This window comes from Delphinus delphis, chromosome 2 (genome assembly GCF_949987515.2).
Source record: "Delphinus delphis chromosome 2, mDelDel1.2, whole genome shotgun sequence".
Lineage (NCBI taxonomy): Eukaryota > Metazoa > Chordata > Mammalia > Artiodactyla > Delphinidae > Delphinus > Delphinus delphis.
Window position 1 is genome coordinate 160,329,926 of NC_082684.1, and position 21,430 is coordinate 160,351,355.

A 21,430-nucleotide genomic window follows, 5' to 3' on the forward strand; every position below is an offset into this window, starting at 1 on the left:
TTTGGGACAGACGTGGGCCGGCGACAACCCTCTTTTGACATTTGCCATTCTTTCAACACAATGACACACAGTTGTAAGGATCACCAAGATTCCTGCCCTGAGACAGAGAAGCGTCAGTTACTTTTCTTAACTTGGTTTCCGTTTCTCTAAACTGTCGCCTGTCCCCATGCAGGTAACTCCTTGCGGAGTTGCTTTCCTCTCCGCGGCTGAGGTGGCAGTGTTCAGCGCCGGCCTTCTCAGTGTATTGTTCATAACTTTGCGTTAAGATTGCTTGGGTTGCAGAATTTTAAGAAATAAAACGATATGAGTTGCTGATGTTTGAGCTAAACGCGTTGAAGCGGGTGGGTCACCCGGGGTCACAGGAGCTTCAAGGTCAGTAGTGGCCTCGGGAGAAAGGCCTCCCCGCAGAGAAGCCCCCTCGTGTCTGCTGGTAACGCGTAGGCTGGCCTCCGGGGGCGGGAGCGGGGGGAACCGGGCGGGAGCACCAAGCCCTCCGGGGCGCGAGGCGTCTGCCGCGGTTCCGCCTGGGCCCCTACAGCCCGAGGAGGGGGGTTCACAGCGACAAAGGAAGGGGGGCTCCAGAGAGGCTGCGGGAGGTCGGAGGCTGCGGCGCCCTGGCTGGGGGTCAGCGGGCTGGCAGGGAGCGGGCGGAGGGAGGGCCGCGCGCTCCGCCCCGCGCCCCGCGCCAGGTCGCCGCGTGTGCACAGTGTTGTGGGCCCGCCGCGCCCCTCCCCTCCCCTCCCCTCTCGTCCGCTCGCCTGCCGTCCGCTCCCCTCCCCTCCCCTCCGCTCCCCTCCCCTCCCCTCTGCGTCCCTCCCCTCCTCTCCCCTCCCCGCGCCTCCTCCCCGTCCCTCCCCTTGCCGCCGTCCCCTCCCCCGCGGCCCGGAGCGAGCGCCGCGCCAGCGCCACACTGCCCCGCCGCCGAGCGCGACGACACGCCGAACAGGTGGCCGGAGGCTGCGGCGCCGCGCGGGCACAGGCGGGCAAGCCCCGGGCCAGGCGAGGCGAGGCGAGGGCGGCGGGCCGGGCATGCGAGCCGATCTGATCCCCGGCCTCGGCCCCTAGCCTCGCGCCCGCGCCCGCGCCGCGCCCCGCGCCCCGCGTACAGCCGCCCCGGCCCGGGGCGCTCCGGCCTCTCCGGCCGCGGTCACTGAGGGGCGTGGGCCGGCCCGCGGCGGCGGCGGCGGCGGCGGCGGCATGAAAGTGACCGTGTGCTTCGGGAGGACCCGGGTGGTCGTGCCTTGCGGGGACGGCCACATGAAAGTTTTCAACCTCATCCAGCAAGCGGTGACCCGCTACCGGAAGGCCATCGCCAAGGTGAGGGGCCGGGGGCGCAGGCGGGGGCGGGCGGCCCGGGGGGGCGGAGGAGGGGCGGAGGAGCGGGAGGAGGGAAGGCGCCGGGATCAATATGGCGCTTCCTGGAAGGGGAGGAGGAGGCGGAGGCGGGGAAAGGGAGAGCGCGGCGGCCGGCCCGGCCTGCGCCCCCCGCTCTGGCTGCGGGCCGCAAACTTCCGCGCGCCCGGGCCCGGGGCCCCGGCCCCTGCCTCTCCCTCGGGTCCCGGCCGCCGGCGCCCCGAGCCTCCCGGGGCCGAGCCCGAGCCGCGCCGGGGCGCGCGGAGCCGGGCCGGACGCCTGTTCCCGGCCGCGGGCTGCGGCCCCGGCTCCCCGCCCAGGCCCGCGGGCGGAGGCCGGGCGAGGGAACTTTGCTGGTGGAGCAGAGTTCGCTCCGCGCGCTGCGAGAGTGGCTGGCTGACTTGTGCCTCTGGGCCCCCGCCGGGCAGTGAGAGCCCCTCGTGCGTGCCAGGCGGGGGTCCCGGGCGGATGAGGGTGCGGCGCGGAGACCGACCCGCTCCCACTGGCTCGCGATCGTCGCTGGAGCCCAGCACCTCGGTGACCGAGAGGCAACGGAGCACGGCTCCTTGAAGGAGCACAGCCCCGAAATCGGTCACCGAATATCGAGTTTTCCTGCAGGCATGTCGCCGTTGACCTGTCTGCCACGAGCTCCATGTGGAGCCGGGGCCGCGCGCGGCCCGGGCCTGGAGTTGAGTAGCTTTCCCTTTTTCCCCGTGGAGTGATAACATTGTCTCCACTTCACTGCATTCCTGTACAATGTGTCAGAAGTGAAAAGGCATCTTGTTAAATTGTTTTATCGTCTGTGTCTGTTTGACAACAGCCCACGCCTCCCAAGTTTCTCCCCAGCACCTGAGGATATTTCCTTTGCGGCAGAGTAACGTTTGGTGGAAAGCATGTTCACTTTCAAAATTTCCTTTTTGTCCCCGATCTTGGAGTGGTTTGCGTCCTGTGGGTTTGGGGGGTCGCAGGTGAGACGGACGGTGGCTTTGGCAAGCCTGCTTGAGTGTAGACAGGGTGCTGGGGTGGCATTCTCCAAAGTCTCAGAAATTAAGAGGGGAAAAATACTTTTTACACTGTTGTTTTTAGTATAGAGAAAAATAGCATAAATTTGGCCTTTTAAAGATAATCTTGGGAACATTTAAGAACCTGACACAATGATGGAAGATGTTGACTTTACTTAACGGCTCTAAAATGTTCTTTACAGTTGGTTGAACTCATTGAAAATCAAATAAAATTAGTGGAAATTGGGCACCTGTTTATCTTGAACCACTGTCAAGGGGGAAAACCCCTCTAAACCCATGTTTAGCATTTTAAAGCACTGTTTATGAATGACAGTTTGTGATCTAAATGTTCTATATCAATAAGTCAGGTTGCATATGTACTCAGGAAACCAACAAAATAAATCATGCAAGGAAAGAGAAATACAGTAATATATACTCTGCAGTGTGTCCAGGTTCCTGAGTAGGGAGGGATGATCGACATTTCTTTGCTTACATGCTTAATTTAAAATTTACATGCTTAAAATTAGTCATTTACATGCTTAAACATTTACATGCTTAAAATTAGTCATATTTCATTATGCACACGATGCATGTTGGTCGAACAGCTTGTTTGGGAGATACAAATGTAGTTGTTTGAGTCGTTTGTATGTTCCACAGAAATTCTTAAGAGTTTGCCATGTCCAAGGCATTGTTCTGGGTGCTGGACACCTGCGGGACCCACTGGCTGCTTGTGGAAATTGGACTGTGAGAGTCTAGGAAAGGGGCTGCACTGTCCTCCAAGTGAGGGCGGCCAGCCTTTGGACTTCGTGGTGCAGTGGGGGGAAGACAGGCCTCTGGGGTGTCTTCTAGATGGAGTTGAGAGGTATCGCTGAGAGATCTGGACTTTGTTTCTAGGTATCAGTGGTGGTGGTTTCACAGTGACTGGGGAGCAGGAAAGGAAGCGCAGGTTTTTGCGGCATGCCTGGGAAGGCACCCCAAGAGGAACGCAACAGCTGAGTTGGGAAGGGCGCGCATGAGATTGATTGCTTTTTCTGGTGGAGAAGGAAGGAAGGAAGGGTGATTCTCAGAGAGTGGTGGTATTGTTGGAGTTGGAGATAAATGACTCAGAGATGATTCAGGGGTTTCCAAAATTATTTTAAGTTCTCTTTAAGTGCAACTCACAGTTCAGCAGGTAAGTTTTAAAATGGGCTTTGTGGTCTACAGAGTTCAGTTATTGGATCACAAGACTGTTGACTCTCAACTGTGGCAAGAGCTGGACTTTATTCCAGGTCCATTTGTATTTTTTCCTCTTATATGGTTAGGTAATGGCTAAGATTAAACTTAAGTCACTCTTCCCATTTCTCCCACCCTGTTTAAAATGATTATGAAGCAAACACTTATTAACACTTGTTTTAACTTTTATTCTCTTATCTCTTCCTTACCCCTTACTGTTGAATAGAACAAGATAAATTTTGTATGAAGAATTGGGTAACTGGGTAGCTGTAGAGTGGTGTTTGGTTGCTAGGTGACATGTGCCATGATGAACTCCCATCTGGTGGGGAAAAATGGGGGGAGATCATGTTTATGGCTTTGTATAAAAACCAGATAAGCTGGAAAAAAAAAAAAAACAAGAAAAGAAAAAGGAAAGAGAAAGAAAGATCCCAAGCCACTAAGACTTTCCCTGCAGAGAGCGTTTTGTGGTGTGATGGGGCTAATTTTTTGGCATTATACTTGAGCTGTCTTCAGGTTAAGCAAATCAGTTTTTCTGGGCAGTGGAGTGGCATGACTTAATATCAGAAATGTCCTCAATAAGCAGATTTTGAAGGCTTACACTTATTCATAGCATTTTTTTTTCCTCCAATGAAAAAATAGTTTTCTGTTTATGATCACTGATGGGTGAAAATGCTTTGGCTGTTCTCCATCCACCCATCCTCATCCAGACCGTCTCTAAGGAGGGTGCTCTGATAGACACTGAGGACCAGGTTACATGGACTTTCTGTGTATGTGACCCTTCTGCTCCTACCTGTGGCCTGACTCATCCATGATCCCCAATGGACACAGGGTGCAGAGCACCAACTGCTGGGACTCTGTAGTGTGGTGACCTGGCTTCTCAGGGCTTTGCCGGCTCCTTCTTAATTCTGAGTGGATTGGGGCTGGCTCTGAGATTTCCCATTTTTCCTGCTGTGCATCCCAGCTCTGGTTAGGAGAAAGATAAGAAAATCTCCATGCTTTTTTTTTTTTTTTAAATTGTTAATTTGTTGAAGGGCTACTGTATGCAAAATGTCATGCTCTATGAAGAAATGTAAGGCTAAATTCTTGCACTGCAGAAGAATGTAATCTGGGAGACGGTGAATGTATTAAACTATAAATTACAGTAGCCAATGGCATTAATTAGCAACGGGGTGGTACGTACAGACAGTAGTTGCTTTTGGATTTCGGAGATGGGAGTGGTTATTATGGCCTGGGGGGTTTGCCTTGGGCTTAGTAAGTGGGAAGGCTGGCCTGGATTTAGGACAGTGCTTCCTAACTGGTTAGTGGGGTGACCTCCAGAAGCACCTGCCTGGCCCAGGTGGCCCAGTCTGTAGGGCTTCGGTAGGGTCCAGCTGTGTGAATCTGGAGAGTTGCTGCCATTCTGAGAGGTGGGAGAGAGGCGTTGCAGGTGAGCATCAGGGCTAGTTTGGCTCCTGTGCTGCCTTCCTGTCGGATGGTGGGGCAGGACCAAGCTGAGGAGGACTGCGGATGCTGGGGCAAGACACTGTTGCTTCCTGCAGTCTGATGGTCCCTGATGGAGGACTGGGGTGTTTGGGCAGGACGAGCGCTCCTCTGGGAGGACCACCAGGATTGCATCCATCCACAGAAACACTGCTGATTGCTGAGTAGTGGAGGGAGGACGGGTTAAAGGCAGAAGTGAGGGTGGGGGGCGGCTGGAGCCTCTTAGCTGAGAGGCAGCTGTGCTGCCCATAGCCCTCTTCTGGCAGGGGGAGCTTTGGATTGGGTTTGGAGACCTAGCTGTTTTCACTGTTGAACCTTGGGCACACCAACCCTGCAGAGCCTCATTTCCTCCCCTCTAAACCGGGTTACTCCCTTGCAGGGTTCCCGGGAGTACCGAGGGGATGGTGAACGGGAAGCTCCTCAGCACTGCCTCTGGATCCCTAATGGGTTTTACTGGGTGGATGGTTTTACTGCCTGCGAGGCTTTCCCAAGCAGTCTGCTCTTCCTGTTTGGATTTTTCCTCTTTGCTTAAGAAGAAAGTGTGTAATTTAATTAAAGAATAGGTAGAAATGGTAATATTTGCCTAAGCAGCACCACAATCAGAGGAGCAAATCTGTGTGTGTGTGTGTGTGTGTGTGTGTGTGTGTGTGTGTGTATGAGGCAGGGAACGTAAAAGTTGTGGATATTGGCTTTACCCTAGGTTGCTTTCTGGGCCTGTGGTTTTGGGGCCACTGCTTCTGTCCCTTGAGCATGGAAGAGTTATGTGAGAGTTATTTAATAGCAATTTGTTGTTATTAAAAAAAATAACAAATTTATGGGCAGTAACTTTTGAAAATGTGCTTTCCTTTTTTTGGGGGGAGGAGGACTGCTGATTACTAAAATCGTGTAAATCTTGGTTTTTATGACAAACCTTGTGGTTGGTGTGAGATTTCTCGTGAACAGATGGATGACTGCATGTTGTTACACATTCACGAGCTTATTGAAACTTTTAGGAAAATAGATTGTTGCAGAATTTGAATGACCATATTTTTGAAGAGTGAAACGAAATAAATCTTATTATTTCATTAACTTCTTCCCGTCTTCCCTTTCAGAAAGGAAAAAATAAACAAACATGTCTGAAAGGCTGATCTTTCTAAAATGCAACTCTCCGTGTACTCTTCTGCTTAAGGGCCTCCACACCCGCTTTCCCCAGAGGCCAAGTTCTGCCGCCGCAGCAGGGCCTGTCCCTTGCAGGACCCCTCTTGCCTCCAGCCTCTCCCTCCCCAGACCCCCTACCCCACCCCTACCCACTTGGCCTTGCTTGCACTTTCCTGCCTTTGCTCTGGCATTTTCTGTTTCTCCCACCTGGACCATTTGCTCACTTCCTGTCTGCTCATCCCTGGAGCCTCAGCTCAGTTCAGGCTGGCCCTGCATCCCAAGGCGGCCTGAGGTTCTCCCGGCTGGGCACTTGTCTCAGGAGCTTCCCGCACTGACCTGGAGGAACGTGCTTTGCTGTGGGTGCTTCGGTGTGTTTGTTTCCGAACAGAACTGTGCCCCTTCTCCTCCAGGTGAGGTGCTTGAAGGTGATGGCCCTGCCTCGGTCTTACCTATATGGCTAGTATCTGCCACGTAGTCATCTTACAAGTTGAGTAGATACGAAGTTGAGAACAAATACACGGCACGTATTCTCACACAGAAAGTGTACTTTTGCTTCGGAGACTGTGTAATTTTAAGGACTTTAAGGTTTGGTATGTTTGGCATATTAGCACAAAGAGATAGTAATTGAAACTCAGATTTAGTGGGATTTTGGAGTATCTGAAAGTTATTCTTTTGTGTCGGCCGTTTTCAGGGAGTTTGGTCCCTTTTTCAGACTGAGCAGAGCGATGGTCCTGGGGTTTGCATTGGGCCCGGTTCAAGGCAGGTGGTCAGGGCAGTGCGGGAATCTGGCCCCGAAACACACCTATGCTGGGTCTGGCGCTTCTGAAACTGTCGGTTGGGATCCACGGGTAAGTTCCAGGAGTAAACAGAAATGTTTAGGATCTGAGATTCACAGGGAGAGTCTGGCGATGGGAGGTGCTTCTTGGCTCACGGTGAACGCTGGTGAATTGGGTGTGGAGGTAAGGTTCAAAGCCCCATTTGCACAGAATCTCCACCTGTCCTTTGAGGCTTGTACCTCCCTGTAGAGTTGGATGCAGGCGGGTGATGGCAAGCATTTGAAAGATGAACAGAGCCTTCTGCATCTTCTCAAAGATGGAAAGAAATATGTACAGTTGGTCCAGGAAGGTGCTTTCCACAAGTGGAGGTGCTTTTCCACGGGCTGGAGGTGGGTGGCTAGGCCCACGCAGGGGGCTTTCCTCCTGCTCGGCCGCTCACGCAGCAGTCCTAGCTGCCACCAAGGTCAACGGCAGTAGAACAGGGGCTCAGGAATTTTATACATTTTACTGATTTGGGGTATCTTTTCTGTTTTACATGGAAAATAGAAAAATCTTTATGAAAAGAAATGCAGAGTTCTGTGAACATAGTAGAAAGGTGATTATTTTTTGTCTTTTAGTCATTATTTTATCCTGTTGAAAATTTTTTTCCATTTGGAAGGATTATGTAAAAATGCCTTTCCTTCATGGCTCTGTGTCTGACCTGCCATCTTCATGTGGTTCTTGTTGTTAAATATTACTTTTGTTTATTCTTTTTGCCTCCATCAACTCATATTGGAACTTAGAAATAAAATTTCCAGCTTCATTCCAAGTGACTTGAAACGTGAATTATTTAATTTTTTTCTCTCAGTAATAGCTCATGCACACATACACACACGAGAAACGAAAACACATGTCTACACAAAAAACACGTACATGAATGTTCATGGCAGCATTATTCGTAACAGCCGAAAAACAGAACAAGCCAAGTGTTCAACTGCATAAAATGTGGTATATCCATACATTAGAATATTATTAAGCCGTAAAAATGAAGTTAGGATACATGCCTCGCTGTAGATGCACCTTGCAAACATTATTCTATGTGAAGGAAGCCAGTCATAAAGACCCACATATTGTATGAGTCCATATATACGGAATGACCAAAGTAGGCAAATCTATAGATAGAGAAAGTAGAGTAGTGGTCGCCAGCGCTTGGGGGTTGAGGGTAATGGTGAGTGACTCTTTATGGGGATGGGATTGGTCTTTGGGGTGATGAAAATGTTCTAAATTTAGATAGTGGTAATGGTTGTATGCCTCTGTGAATATACTAAACATCATTGAATTGTACACTTTAAATGGGTGAATTTTATGGAATGCTGTTGTGTCTCAGTAAAGATGTTAAAAAAAATAGACTACGTAAGCCACTATGAACAAAGCTCCATTTTTATGTATTTTATAGTTCTGAGAGTCCCATAAAACATGGGACTTTTCTGTGTTTTTCTGTGTCAGAGATACTCAAAAACCTCAAATGAAGACCGGCTATTTTTAGGAGTTTTCCATACAATGTGTGAACCTGCTTTCGCAAGCCTGCCTACTCTCTCCTGGTGCTGTCTGCTAAGCCCCCGACTGCTGAGGCTCCGAGTCCCCTGGTCCCCCCTTTAAAGGCTTCACCAACTAACCGTTCACCTGCTCTGCCTTGTTCTCCCTCGGCCAGAGATTCCTTCCTCCCCAGCTCCCCAGCTGCCCTGGCCGTTGGTTCGGATGCCCTAAGATGTCCGTTGTGGAAGAGCTTCTCCAGTTTTTGGTTTGGGACAGTAGTTTGGAGCTTTGGCAAATCTCACAAGCTCTGTGAGCGCCAGTTTTCCCATCTTCATCTTCTCATATTCAGAAGTTCTGGGCTGGGCTCTGATGTCTGTTTCCCGGTGACAGCCACCCTGAGTCTGCATGGTTGGTTGTCTGCCTGTGGGACCATGAGGCATGAGTGGTGTGCAGTGGCTTTTCAGAGGCGCAGACAGGGTAGATCTCTACTCCATCCACCCTCCCTGTGAGAATGTTTTGCTTCCCTTACTTTGAAATGATGGGCTTGGCCCCCAGGTCAAACATATACTGTTTGAAAGTTAGTATGTATTTCGCCTGGACTGTCCCTCAGAATTCCTTACTGTCCCAAGATAAGTATCTTTTAAAATAAAATTACATGGTCAGAGGTAACTTAATAAGACTATTCATTTTGTGAAGCGAAACTAAATGTACGCTTCTGCATGGTTCTAAATGGTATTTCTATGGTGGTATAAATTTAAGTGGCTTTAGAGATGACAGGTCAATATTATTCCCACTTTTAATGTTCTTTAATATACAGAAACAGTAAGACTTAATTTTTCGGAACCCAGATTTATTTTTTTCTGGTGTATAGTTTTTCTCGTTATTGTATTACATCCCTGTATGATAGGATTTCTGTTTCTGAAAAGGCCTCTTTGAGATATTCTACAATAAAAATCAATGTTTCCTTCTCAGTGTTTATTTCAGAAAACAAGTCACTGTATATCAAAAACCTAAAATTGCTGAATACTGAAAATATGTGGTATTAACAGGTGAAAAGCAAAAAAGAGAATGCCATTTCTGTGTAAGTGGTTGATATGAGAATGGGTGTTTTTGTTCTAGTTCTTTTAAGTATACAGTAAAAACTGGGAAAGTTTTTTCATGTTCGTGTTTTAATATTTTTCTAAATCTAATATTGAATCCAGAATTAAAAAGCCATTTCCCAGTGACCACACAAAGGCATTTTAGATGTATCATTTGTAATTCTGAAATCCAGTGTGCAAAGTCATATGTGAATAATAGTTAGCCAGGTTCCTGCCCAGCAGGGTTATACTCTAACCTGAGATTCTCTCATCCCAGCCAGCAGCACCTGCAGAAGAAGGAGGTGGAATGTGCAGGATATTGGTTCCTGGTGTACCACCGCACAGGATATGACTAATCACAAATCCATGAAAGTTGAGTGTAGGATTTGGAATCTTTACCACTTTGTTAGAGATCTGGAAAAAACCTTTCAGACAAACCAAGAGGATCTCTAAGTGAAAATGCCTCATTTGGATTGATAACTCTTTAGACAACTGCATCTGGAAGATGGTGGCGTTTCAGCATTTGTACTGCCTGAGGAATATGAAATGAGGCATATTTTCAATTATAAAGGCACATACTATCAGGGATATTTTTTCCAAGGAAACCTGGAAAGCTGATAAAACCCTGAACTTTTTATGGTGGAGTCAGTTTTATCTTTTGTATTTTATGACCCACTTGTTAAAAACACAGCTGTTTGCAAAAACACAATTAGCTGGAAGTGGAAAGTTTGGTGGTGGGTGTTTTTTTCCTCCTAGGAGGCAGGCACATCAGTGTGACACACTCTGGGCCAGGATTCAGAAGAGCAGATTGCATCATTTGTGTGTCTGAGAGCGAGAACGGCAACTTCTGTAAGCCCAGGATCCTTGGCTTCTAATACCACGTGCTTCATGGGATTGTTGTGAGGGTATGAAGAGAGAATGTAAAAAAGCATTGTAGGAAGTAAAACGGAGTAAAGGTGAACTGTACTGTTCTTTCGTTTTTGCTAAGAACGGTTGCCAGTGACTAAGGCTCACTTGAGTAAATGCTTCTAAATTGTTTCTTCTCATCCTCCTTAGAATTGCTCTAGATGTGGGAAATTGAATGTTTGGTAAAAAAAAGTTCTCCCTTAAAAAAGTCTCGAAAACTTCCTTCTGCAGCTTGAGGAATAAAATCCCAGTGACATTGATTTAGATGCTCCAAAGATGTCCATAGTGGAAGAGCTTTTCTAGTTTTTGGTTTTGGCCACAGTAGTTTTGAACTTTGGCAAGTCCCACCAGCTCTGTGAGCCTTAATTTTCTCATCTGTAATTTGGGAATGTTTTCTTTTGTTGGCAGTAATGAAGATCAAGGGATTTAATGTAGATAATCCCCCTGCCATATTATAGACTCTTAGTCAATTTTAGATCTTTTTCTTTGTCTCAGGTTTTACACATAGATTCGGCACACTTTTCATGGCTAATTCATAAAGTCAACTTGATTTTTATTTGATGTATGATACCAGTTGTCATTTTTCAAGATTTGTTAAAGAGTTACTACGTTCTTCATAAACGTACTAGAGAAATTCCAGTTTTAGTATTTATTAATAAATCAGTTGGAAATAGGGAAAAAGAATGTTCTGATAACGCAGTAGTTAAAGCTGATTCTTTCACAGATCAAGAAGTGTGTTTGTCTATCTTAACTGTGTTGCTTTTTCTACTACTAGCCCTTGTTATTTTCTAAAATAATTGTGGCTGCCATACTGCTAGATGAATGGAGATTATGGAAAATTTCTTGGCTGTATTTACAATATTTTAAAAGGCATTGGTTACACATTTTTCCATTAAAAAATGTTTTGAAACTTGGAAAGAGTAAAACTAGAAATTGTCAATACTATTGATATTTATAAAATGTACAGATGTTTTAAAGACCTTTAGCTTTTAATTACTAGTTGTAGTTCTGAGAATACCTTGGAGCTCATCTGAGTTATAAAATAAAATGGGAAAGTCGACATTTTTTTTTAAAATTTAATTTAATTTATTTTTTTATACAGCAGGTTCTTATTAGTTATCCATTTTATACATATTAGTGTATATATGTCAATCCCAATCTCCCAATTCATCACACCACCACCTGAAAGTCGACATTTTTTGACCCCTCTAATCCTTTATTATATAGGCCTCTATAATTCACGTGCCCATTTCTTTGGATAACAGAGATAAATGGATAACACTTCTTTACTCCTCTGGATCTTTAAGATGGTGATTCTGGGCAGCTACATCAGCAGTCAGTGAACATAGAGCATCTTTTGCTTGGGTAGGTAGTTGTAAGGGTTGGCAGATTGATGCGACTTGTAATACCTTAGTTCAGCTAAAGGCACCCTTTGCCAGTCACCTGAAGACTGCACCCAAGGAGAATTGACCTATTTATCAACCTGAACCCAGGAGTGGTATCCGGGAGGCTTGCTCTGGGTGTGGCCGTACTACTCTGTCAGTCTTGCCAAGTCATCACAACTCAGCTGGCTTTGTGCTCAAGGGGACCACTTCTTCTCATATACCTCTTCCCCACCACAATATTGAGAGTCGTCTTCCTCTCTGAGGACTTTAAGCCTCTCATTAATTAAAGGAACGCTTCCTCCCTCTCTGCCTATGTTCGTAGGGAAGTTGCTAGGTAGTGATTAAAACCATAAAGCTTATCTAGTTGTGCAACATCCATATTTTGACTTTGATCCCTTCCCGTATTTGTCTGTAAACACCGTGTCATGTGAATGCATTTGAAATCCAAAGCTTTTGTTTCAAATACAGGACATGAAGAACAGATACAGCGGCATGGGACATTGGAATTTATACACATCTTTTCCATTCACAATTTCCTGTGTCTTTGTGCTTTGTAATGAAAGTGATGAATGGTGCTTTCAAAACCTTTCCAGAATACCCCAGCATTTTATAACAAAACTGTAGAGAGGTAACTCTGGGAGAGTCCCCCCCCACCCCAGCTTTATTGAAGTATAATTGACAAATAAAATTGTAGCATATTTAAAGCGTATACCATGATTTGATACATGTATACGTTGTGCAGACTTTCCCCGCCATCGAGTTAACTAACACATCCATCACCTCGCATATTTCTTTCTTTATGCTTGCTGAGAACATTTAAGTTTTACTCTTTTACCTGGGAGAGTTTTAGACAGATCTGCTTTGATAGGTGGTTGGCGTGGGATTTTAATCTAAAGCAGAGGAGTTTTTGGTCCTGGGCTGTTTTTCCACCTACGAGGAGGGAGGCTGCTTCCTCTATAGATTCAGGGGAGTAGTATTTTCAGGTCAGTCTTTGCTTTTGGTGTCAATAAGCTTTTTAGGTCAGGATGGATGATCGAAAGCTCTTGCACAAGAGATGCTGTATCAAGGGCATTATTTATCTGCCTGTCAGGTTGGAGAGCTGCTGAGAAAGTACCTTTAACAGTGATCCCCATCACGTCTTCGCAGTCCTAATTCACTGAGGAGTTTCCGACAGGCAGGAGGGGAACCAGGACACAATGGTCCTGGTTCTATCAGGAAATAGAAGCAGTAATACCCTTATTATCAAGAGTCATGCTTAGCGCTTTGGGACATTTTGTGCATCAGGCCCTAAGTGCTGGGCTCGTGCTCCCAGTGTATTCCTTAATCCCTTGGAGTGGTAGTGATGCAACTCCGAGTTTACGGGTGAGGACGCTTGGGCTAAAATGGATTAAGAAAGTGGCAAAAAATTGTACATCTGATGTGACCCCTCTGGCTGGAGAGTCAGTGCTGTCCCAGAAGAAAGAGTAAACAGTGCCCATCAGAGAAGACAGGTTGTTTTCTGACCTGGGTTTCCTTGAGTGGCTCACGTGCTTAAGGAAGAAGTGCGCCTTCAGGATGACAGAGTCGGTTGGGTCAAGGAGGCTCCTGTGTGCTTGGCGAGTTGTCGAAGCCCCTTGCTGCTCAGGTGTGGTCTGTGGACCAGCAACACTGGCTTTGCTTGGAAGCTTGTTAGAAGAGAATCATGGATCCCATCGCAGACTCTGTCAGAATCTGCATTTTGGCCAGATCCCCAGATGGTTCCAGAGCAGTTGCCCTCAACCCTGGCTGCAGGGTTTTAAGAACCAGATGCCCAGGCTCCCCACGAGCCACGGGAATCAGATCTCCAGGCCGAGGTGGATACTTATGTTGCTATGAAGCTCCTTGGGTGTTCTCTGTGCCGCCAGGGTGGAGAACCTCTGGTTTAGAGCAGCCTCCAGGCCTTTTGGGGTTGTTGTGTTATGTGACCTGGAACCTGCCACCTTGTAGCTGTGCGTGGAAATTTCCAGAACACAAGTTGAGAGGATCAGCCATCTTGCTCACAGGCTGGTCACTTAAGTGACAATGGCCCAATCTGTACATTTTCATTTCTTTTGAAGTCACTCACTTCTTTTTTTTTTTCATTTTTATTTTATATTGGAGTATAGTTGATTAACAATGGTGTGTTAGTTTCCAGGTGTACAGCAAAGTGATTCAGTTATTTGTATACAAGCATCTGTTCTTTTTCAAAATGAAGTCACTCACTTTAATGACTGTTAATTTTTGAGTTTTATTTGTGGACACAGTTGACAGCACCCATATTATGTATTCCTCAGGTTTTAGCCGTTAACTCTTATGGATATCTAGTCTGAGTTTAATAACATAAATGAGTTAAAGGGTCCAGGAGGAGCCGTAAAAAGACAGCACGTGGGATAGAAATGCGGCGGGAAAGGAAAGGTCATATTGAGTAAAATATGCGAGTTTTGGTGTGAGTCACATGATGTCCTCTGGGTGCCTGTGATGTGTAGAGACAGGGCAACGAAGATTTTTGGTTTTGGGTAAGGCAGGCTTGTGAGCAGTGAACTGAATGCTCGTTTTGCTGGAGTTCCTTTTCCAGCTTGTTTGTGGCTGAGCCTCCTGTGGAGGAGAGAAGGCACGCTTCACCAGGCCAGCGGGGCGCCCCTCTCACACACTTCCACACTCAGCTTGTTGGAATATTCCCGTCGAACAGTCCCCATCCCCACACCAGAGAGTGAGGGCAAACGTGTCTCTGGCCCGAGGCCTCGGGAACCTGAACATGGGTCAGAGGATGTGCCTGCCCGGATCCGTTTTATTAACTTCGACACGGCATGATTGTTTTTGTTTTTCCTGGCATCAGGGCTCGTTATACCCTACATTTTTATATGTTTCCTCTGTTACTCGAAGTAGGGAAAAGAGGACAGATGACCAGCTGTCATTCTTCTTTTTTTAAAAATTTATTTAATTAATTTATTTTTGTGTTGCGTCTTCGTTGCTGCGCTCAGGCTTGCTCTAGTTGCGGCGAGCAGGGGCTACTCTTCATTGCGGTGCACGGGCTTCTCATTGCGGCGGCTTCTCTTGTTGTGGAGCACAGGCTCTAGGCACGCGGGCTCAGTAGTTGTGGCGCACAGGCTCCAGAGCACAGGCTCAGTAGTTGTGGCGCACAGGGTTAGTTGCTCCGCGGCATGTGGCATCTTCCCGGACCAGGGCTCGAACCCGTGTCTCCTGCATTGGCAGGCGGATTCTTAACCACTGTGCCACCAGGGGAGCACCCAGCTGTCATTCTTCACATGAAATTTGCCAACTGACCTTCATTTGGATCATTTGCACGTGGGGCTGAGCTCCCGTGTTGCGGTGCAGGGAAGACCCAGCACAGGGCTCACTGGCAAGAGGTGATTAAGACATGACATCATTTCCTCAAGGGAGCTTTCAGAGCTGCAAAGTGCAGTTCTTGGTAATAACATTTAAAACATTGTCTTCAAAGATGCTGCAGCTATAAGAACTTACCAGTACTGAATTTTACAGACCTGTTAGAAATTACTTTAGTTAAAGGCGTAATGTGTCTGGGAGCCGTGCCCATGTGAGAATGTTTTTCTTATTTAGCAGTTTCAAATAGCACTTAACCATAGTTAGTTAGTAAAAATGTTGCTTGAAAATTTGTTTGTCTAGGTATTGCTGCTTAACAAACCACCCAGAACTTCATGACTTAAATCAACAACTAATTATGTCTCATGATTTAGTGGGTCAGGGTTTGGGCAGGGCTCAGCCCAATGGTTCTTCTGCTTCACTTGGGGTTACTCAGGGATATTCAGCTGGCAGGTGATCTGGTCTGGGGGGACCTAGATGGTTGCATTCACGTGTCTGGTGCTGGTGGGGGTGGTAGAAGCTTGGGGTTCGCTGGGACTGTTGACCAGAGCATCGTGTCGTTTCGTCTCCAGCATGGAGGGCTCAGGGCTCTTGGAGTCAGGAGAGGAAGCTGTCACTCTCTAAAGACCTAGACCTGGACGCCAGCACAGAATCATTATCCCTGTCTTCTGTGTGCCAAACCGGTCACTAAGCAGCCCAGATTCCTGGGCAGGGGATTCTGGCTGCACTTCTCAAAGCCAGGAGTGTCCAGGAACTTGTGAACTTGTGACCATCTTTATTCTGCTGTCAGTGTAGGGTGTGTGTGTGTGTGTGTGTGTGTGTGTGTGTGTGTGTGTTGCATGTAACATCAAACATTTTGTCTTTTTATTGTTTTGTGGCATGTTTTAAAATTCTCTTTTTCTTGATCTGGGCACAGTAATAAAATGTATGTCCTGAACCTTCAAGGCTGAAAACCTAAGAAGTAGTTGGAGTTCCTACTTCATGAGTCCAAAGACGTGACGGCTTTTCCAGGCTATACTGCAGAAAGAGATAATGATAATAACACCTTAGGTTTATGTGGCATCTTCTCTAAGAGGTTCAAAGTGGCTGGGCCACTCATGATTCCTTTACTGGAATGTCCTGTGAGATAAATTAGCCATATACCCTCAAGTTCATGTGCCGTTGAGGAAATGAAGTAATTCCATCAGTCTGCTAATGCACAGTATTCAGAATGCAGCTCTTCCAATGTTCTACATACTGATTAGAACTTGAGTATGAGTTTACCTTTCTTAGATAGGATTCTGGAAAATGGTGGAGACTGACTTTTGAACAACTGGTAATATTTTGAATTATATGCTGTTTGCCAAACAGCGTCATGTTTAAAAAAGAGGTAGTTATTTTTCTAACGTGGACTTTTTGGGGGTGGAAGCTTATGGGTGTTGCGTCACGGGGGTGTTTCATCATAATGAGTTAAATTCTCTGTGCTCAGCAGAGACAGGCAGACAGTAGATGGGGTGAAAGTGGCTGCCCCCTCTGAGTGTGTGTTGTGGACTGAGTGTGGCCTTGGAAGTGGGAGACCCTTGTCCCCTGTGGTGTCCATTCCTGAGTCCTCCCATCATGGGAGCATCTCCTTGTGATTATGGGTGATTAAATGGAGTTTTCAAGGGTGGTTTACCCATATGTTAAGCTCATTTTATTCATGCTGTTGAGTGCCTAACCTTTGGGTAATATGCGGCTCCACCGTAATGATCTAAATGAGGTATTGCTTACATTCATTGGGTTTTGCTTAAAATGAGACACTTTACATATAATTGATAGGTATCAGGCTTTGGGAATAAAGCTCTCCAGCCACCACTTGTTAAGAGCATCTCCTGGTTCATGACCTCCCACCCCCACCCATGTGTGGTGACCCACCCTGCATGTTCCCAGCAGGGAAACTCCCCAAGGACAGCTTTCATCACAACACTTTCCAGCACAGGGAAGTCCATGGGGTCAGCAGGGCCTTCCAGGTAAAAACGACATATATCGGCCTGAAAACGGCCCCCTGCCTACCTTTCGCCTTGATCTCCCACCACCTCTCTTCGCTCTGCCCGTCATGACAGAACGGACTCTCATGTTTCCCCAAAGTTGTGCTGTTTCCCGGTTCCCTGGCCTGGAGTCCTCTTGCCTTCGTTTCTTCTCTCACCTTGGATCTCCCATTGTTTCCTCTGTACTGTTGCCAGAGCTGTAAGCTGTGCCTTTCTGCTTTGATAGATTTAGGGGCTCCCCGTTGCCCCAGGACAGTCTCCCTCCCACAGCCCCAGGGAGCATCAAGGCTCTGCCCAGGCCTGGGCTTCTCTTTGCCTGGCACCACGTGCAACTGCCCGGGCCCTGTGGGGTCATCTCTGCCACGGCCCTAGGCACGGCCCCAAAGGTGTCCTCCCCCTACCCCCCAAACCCAGAGAGGTCCAAAAATAGACACATCGAGTTACAGGGCTATAAAACAAAACTAATGCAAACATGTTCTTTTTGAAAGGAAGTTACCCCAATAATTTCAACTGTTATTACATTAAAAAAAATAAATTTATCTATTTATTTATTTTTGGCTGCGTTGGGTCTTCTTTGTTGCGTGTGGGCTTTCTCTAGTTGCAGAGAGCCGGGGCTACTCTTCATCGTGGTGCGCGGGCTTCTCATTGCAGTGGCTTCTCTTGCTGTGGAGCACGGGCTCTAGGTGCGCAGACTTCAGTGGTTGCAGCACGTGGGCTCAGTAGTTGTGGCTCACGGGCTCTAGAGCGCAGGCTCAGTAGTTGTGGTCCACAGGCTTTGTTGCTCCGCGGTATGTGGGATCTTCCCAGACCAGGGCTCGAACCCATGTCCCCTGCATTCGCAGGCGGATTCTCAACCACTGCGCCACCAGGGAAGTCCCTATTACATGTTCTGTTACTTGTGAATAATTAGAAGAGGATGCACTTTTAAGAGACCATACGCTGATACCATCGAGAGGGGTTTCTTGCATGTTCCTTCCGCAGTGTGGTGCTGGTTCCAGCAGCCCATCTCCACGAGGAATCCGTGGTGCTGTCCGCCCTCCCCGCTGACAGCCGTGGCTTGACACGCTGCATTTACCGCGCTCAGATGTCACCGTAAAGATTACGGATGGATATGCGCGTTCCAGGGGGTGGGTGACTTTTCCATAAAGCGGATAAAGGAGGGGGAAGTGTGTCCTTTGTGGAAAAACAGGGTACTTGCAAACTGCACGGCAACTATGACTAAAGCTGGAGTTAATTAAGAAACACTCATCTGGCAGCAAGGAGCCACTTTTTTTTTTAAGATAATTAAACCTGAATGAATATTAAGATGTGTCTTTTTGCATTTGCTTTGCTCTGAGGAGTGGAGTCTGTGAAGCACTGATAGTGGGAGAACAGGTGCTGCTGTATTAATGACAAGTTTTGAATCGAGTGAGCTGGGTATTTGAAATGTTCATCTTTCCTTACTTGGGAGAATTGGCAAGACCTTCTGGACTCCGTTCTGTCATCACTGATCTCTTCAGCCTAGTGTTGGGCAGAGCAGGAGGTCCATGCAGAGTGAGTGGTGCATAGGCACCTTCCTCGAGGCTGAGCTTCCGTCCTGATCGATCGGGGTATTTAGGTGATGGGTCAGGGGCAGTTAGACGGTGGGTCAGGGGCAGTTAGATGGTGGGTCAGGGGCAGTTAGACGATGGGTCAGGGGCAGTTAGACCATGGGTCAGGGGCAGTTAGACGATGGGTCAGGGGCAGTTAGACGAAGCTGCCAAAGCAGGAGGTGAAGGAGCAGTCCACGTGTAGCCCAGGGCAGCTTGGATCTGCTGCCCTTGAGTGAGTCTCGGTCAGGTCAGTGTGCCAGCTCCCTGGGAGGTGCCGAGGGCCCCTGACGGGGTGAGGTGAAGGATGAAATGTGCTGACCCGTCCCTCATTCCTGTCTCTTCCCGAGAAGGCTGGAGCCCCGCTGGGCTCCTGGCCCACCTTCCCGAGGAGGGTGCCGGCCCCTGTCCCTGCTCCGGGGCGCAGCCCGCAGTGGGCTCGGGGGCTTGGGGGCTCAGGGGCTTGGCGGGCGTTGGTTTGGGGTGTCAGGGCCGCCCAGGCTGAGCTCAGGGTACTCTGGCCTGGCAGGTGGTCGCCTGCGTGACAGCTGCTCACTCAGAGGTGCAGGAGACTGCAGAGTGACAGTGTCTGTGTGGCTGGATTTAGGAATGGTCATCAAGGAAAAAAGTCGTGTTTTGTATTTTGTGCTGTGTAACTGAACCGAGGAAGAGCGTGTTAGAGGTGAGTTAGGCCCTCAGTTTGCTTTCTTTCTCCCAGTGGGATGATTTTCTGTTTTATGATGCTCTCAAACTATCAACCACAGTGTGTGCGTCTGTGTGTGGCCTGTGTCCAAGTGTGTCCGTGGATCTGTGAGCACCACGTATGTGTGTCCGCGCGGGAGGCTGGGATGGAGGGTGGTAACTGCACTGAGTGCTCTATTGAAAGACTCGGGACTTAGTTTACAGTCCTAGGCTGGCTTTTGGTGTCTCCCAGGGAGTAAAAGAAATGCAGTCAGTTTTTGTATGGTTCATTAAATCTTTAAAAATCCATTTATACTGGGGTACATTGCTGGAATATTTAGAAACCAATTTACAGAAAGCTTCGTTTTTTTTTTCAGTTTGTTTGTATTAACTCAGCTATAACTTGATTTTTCCTGCTTCATTTCCAAACTTCTCATTTACGTACAAGTGCTGCATTGCGTGAACGCTGGTTCTGCACAGGGCGGAGCCTCTGAGGCCCCTCTCTGCCACTCAGCTAGCTCATCTGCGTGGGTGCTCTGTGCTCTCGCCTGTGAAGTAATTTCAGCATCTTTTCCCCCCTTGTTTATGCATCCCCATCACTACTGTGTCTGGCTCCTTGGGGATCTGACTGATTGGTAAACTGGTGCTGGCAGAGGAAGTGGAAGACAATGCACAAGTGTTTTATTTAAACAAACACTCTACAATTTATTTTATTGGATTTCGGCCTTTGAATGAGAACACCACAAGTAATCCTATTACAGTCTAGAAACGGCTTGCTCACACCAGATTACAGGCTTCAGAGTGTGTTGCTGTGCCTTTGGAAGCACCTAAGTCTTTAATAAATGAGGCAATTTCCAGATTCATCAATAATTAACCAGGAATATGACAAGTTTTATCCCAACCCAAGCTGCAGAGTGTTGGAGACAATCTGCCTCTGCAGATGAAATCTCTCTGTAGCTCATGGTTCAGCATCTGGGAACGCAGGATTCTTCCTCAGAGGTGCTGGTTTGAGCTGGTGTGATGAATGTTTTCTTGAAAAATGTTAAGCATTAATTGTTTACAAGAGCATAGATACTTATTATAGGGAATTTGGAATATACAGATGATTTTGTAGAACATAATAAGTCACCTACAGTCTCGCCAGAATAATCTAAAATTTGAGGATTTCTTTTCAGTCTGAATTTCTGTATGTGTGTGTGTGTGTATGTAAATACAGATGCTTTTTAAAAATAGTTGAAATCATGATGTATGATTGTTCCTACTTCGTTTGCTTGCTGTGTTCACATTTTCCCATATCTTTTTTTTTTGGCCGCACTGTGTGGCATGCAGGATCTTAGTTTCCTGACTAGGGATCGAACCCATGCCCCCTGCAGTGGAAGTGCGGAGTCTTAACCACTGGACCGCCAGGGAAGCCCTTCCCCTGTCTTTTAAAAATGGTCATAATGAATTTTAAAGGCTATATAGTATTTCATTGTGTAGATATATACATATTTATCTAACTATTTGCCTAGTGTTGGAAATTCGTTGCCCTATTTTTCACCATTTAAAAATATTGTAACAATCAGCGCATAAAATTTGGCCAGTGGTTTGGATTATTTATTTAAATTAGGTGTATAGTTTTTTTGTGGGATAGGAATTCACAAACCTTTTTAAGGCTCTCAGTTTATGTATTTTGCCAGTTTGCGCTCCAGAAGTTGTGCCAGTGCACACATGGCCAGCCTGGGAGGTTCTTCCTGCCTCTGCCAGGGAGACCTCCTGGGTCAGTGAGTGACACACTCACACTCACAGCTGTGGGCCCCTGGGCCCAGGAATGAGGTCTGCAGCCTCATTTTGATCGTCTGTTAGCTGGGCTGTAATACCTGCACCTTCTCTTTGAAGACTGAATGAGAGACACGTATGTAAAGGGTGTGTCCATGAGCTTGTCCACTGTCGGCATCTGGTGCTTGGTCGTTGTGGAGGAGGTGACTGATCTTATGTGCAGGGTTTAGATTCT

At 47.4% G+C, this 21,430-nt stretch overlaps 1 protein-coding gene across 19 annotated transcripts in view; it reads left to right on the top strand.

The window, feature by feature from the left end:
* Positions 1-887: 887 nt before the first annotated feature.
* PARD3 (par-3 family cell polarity regulator) overlaps positions 888-21,430 on the top strand; it is a 642,797-nt gene continuing 622,254 nt past the window's right edge. For 17 of the 19 annotated variants that reach the window (XM_060006131.1, XM_060006137.1, XM_060006132.1 and 14 more), the window contains exon 1: positions 888-1,317. In XM_060006131.1, the coding sequence (XP_059862114.1) occupies positions 1,198-1,317 (120 nt within the window). In that variant the 5' untranslated portion in view covers positions 888-1,197. The remainder of the gene's footprint in view (positions 1,318-21,430) is intronic. The other 2 variants (XM_060006149.1, XM_060006147.1) reach the window with 2 other exon arrangements.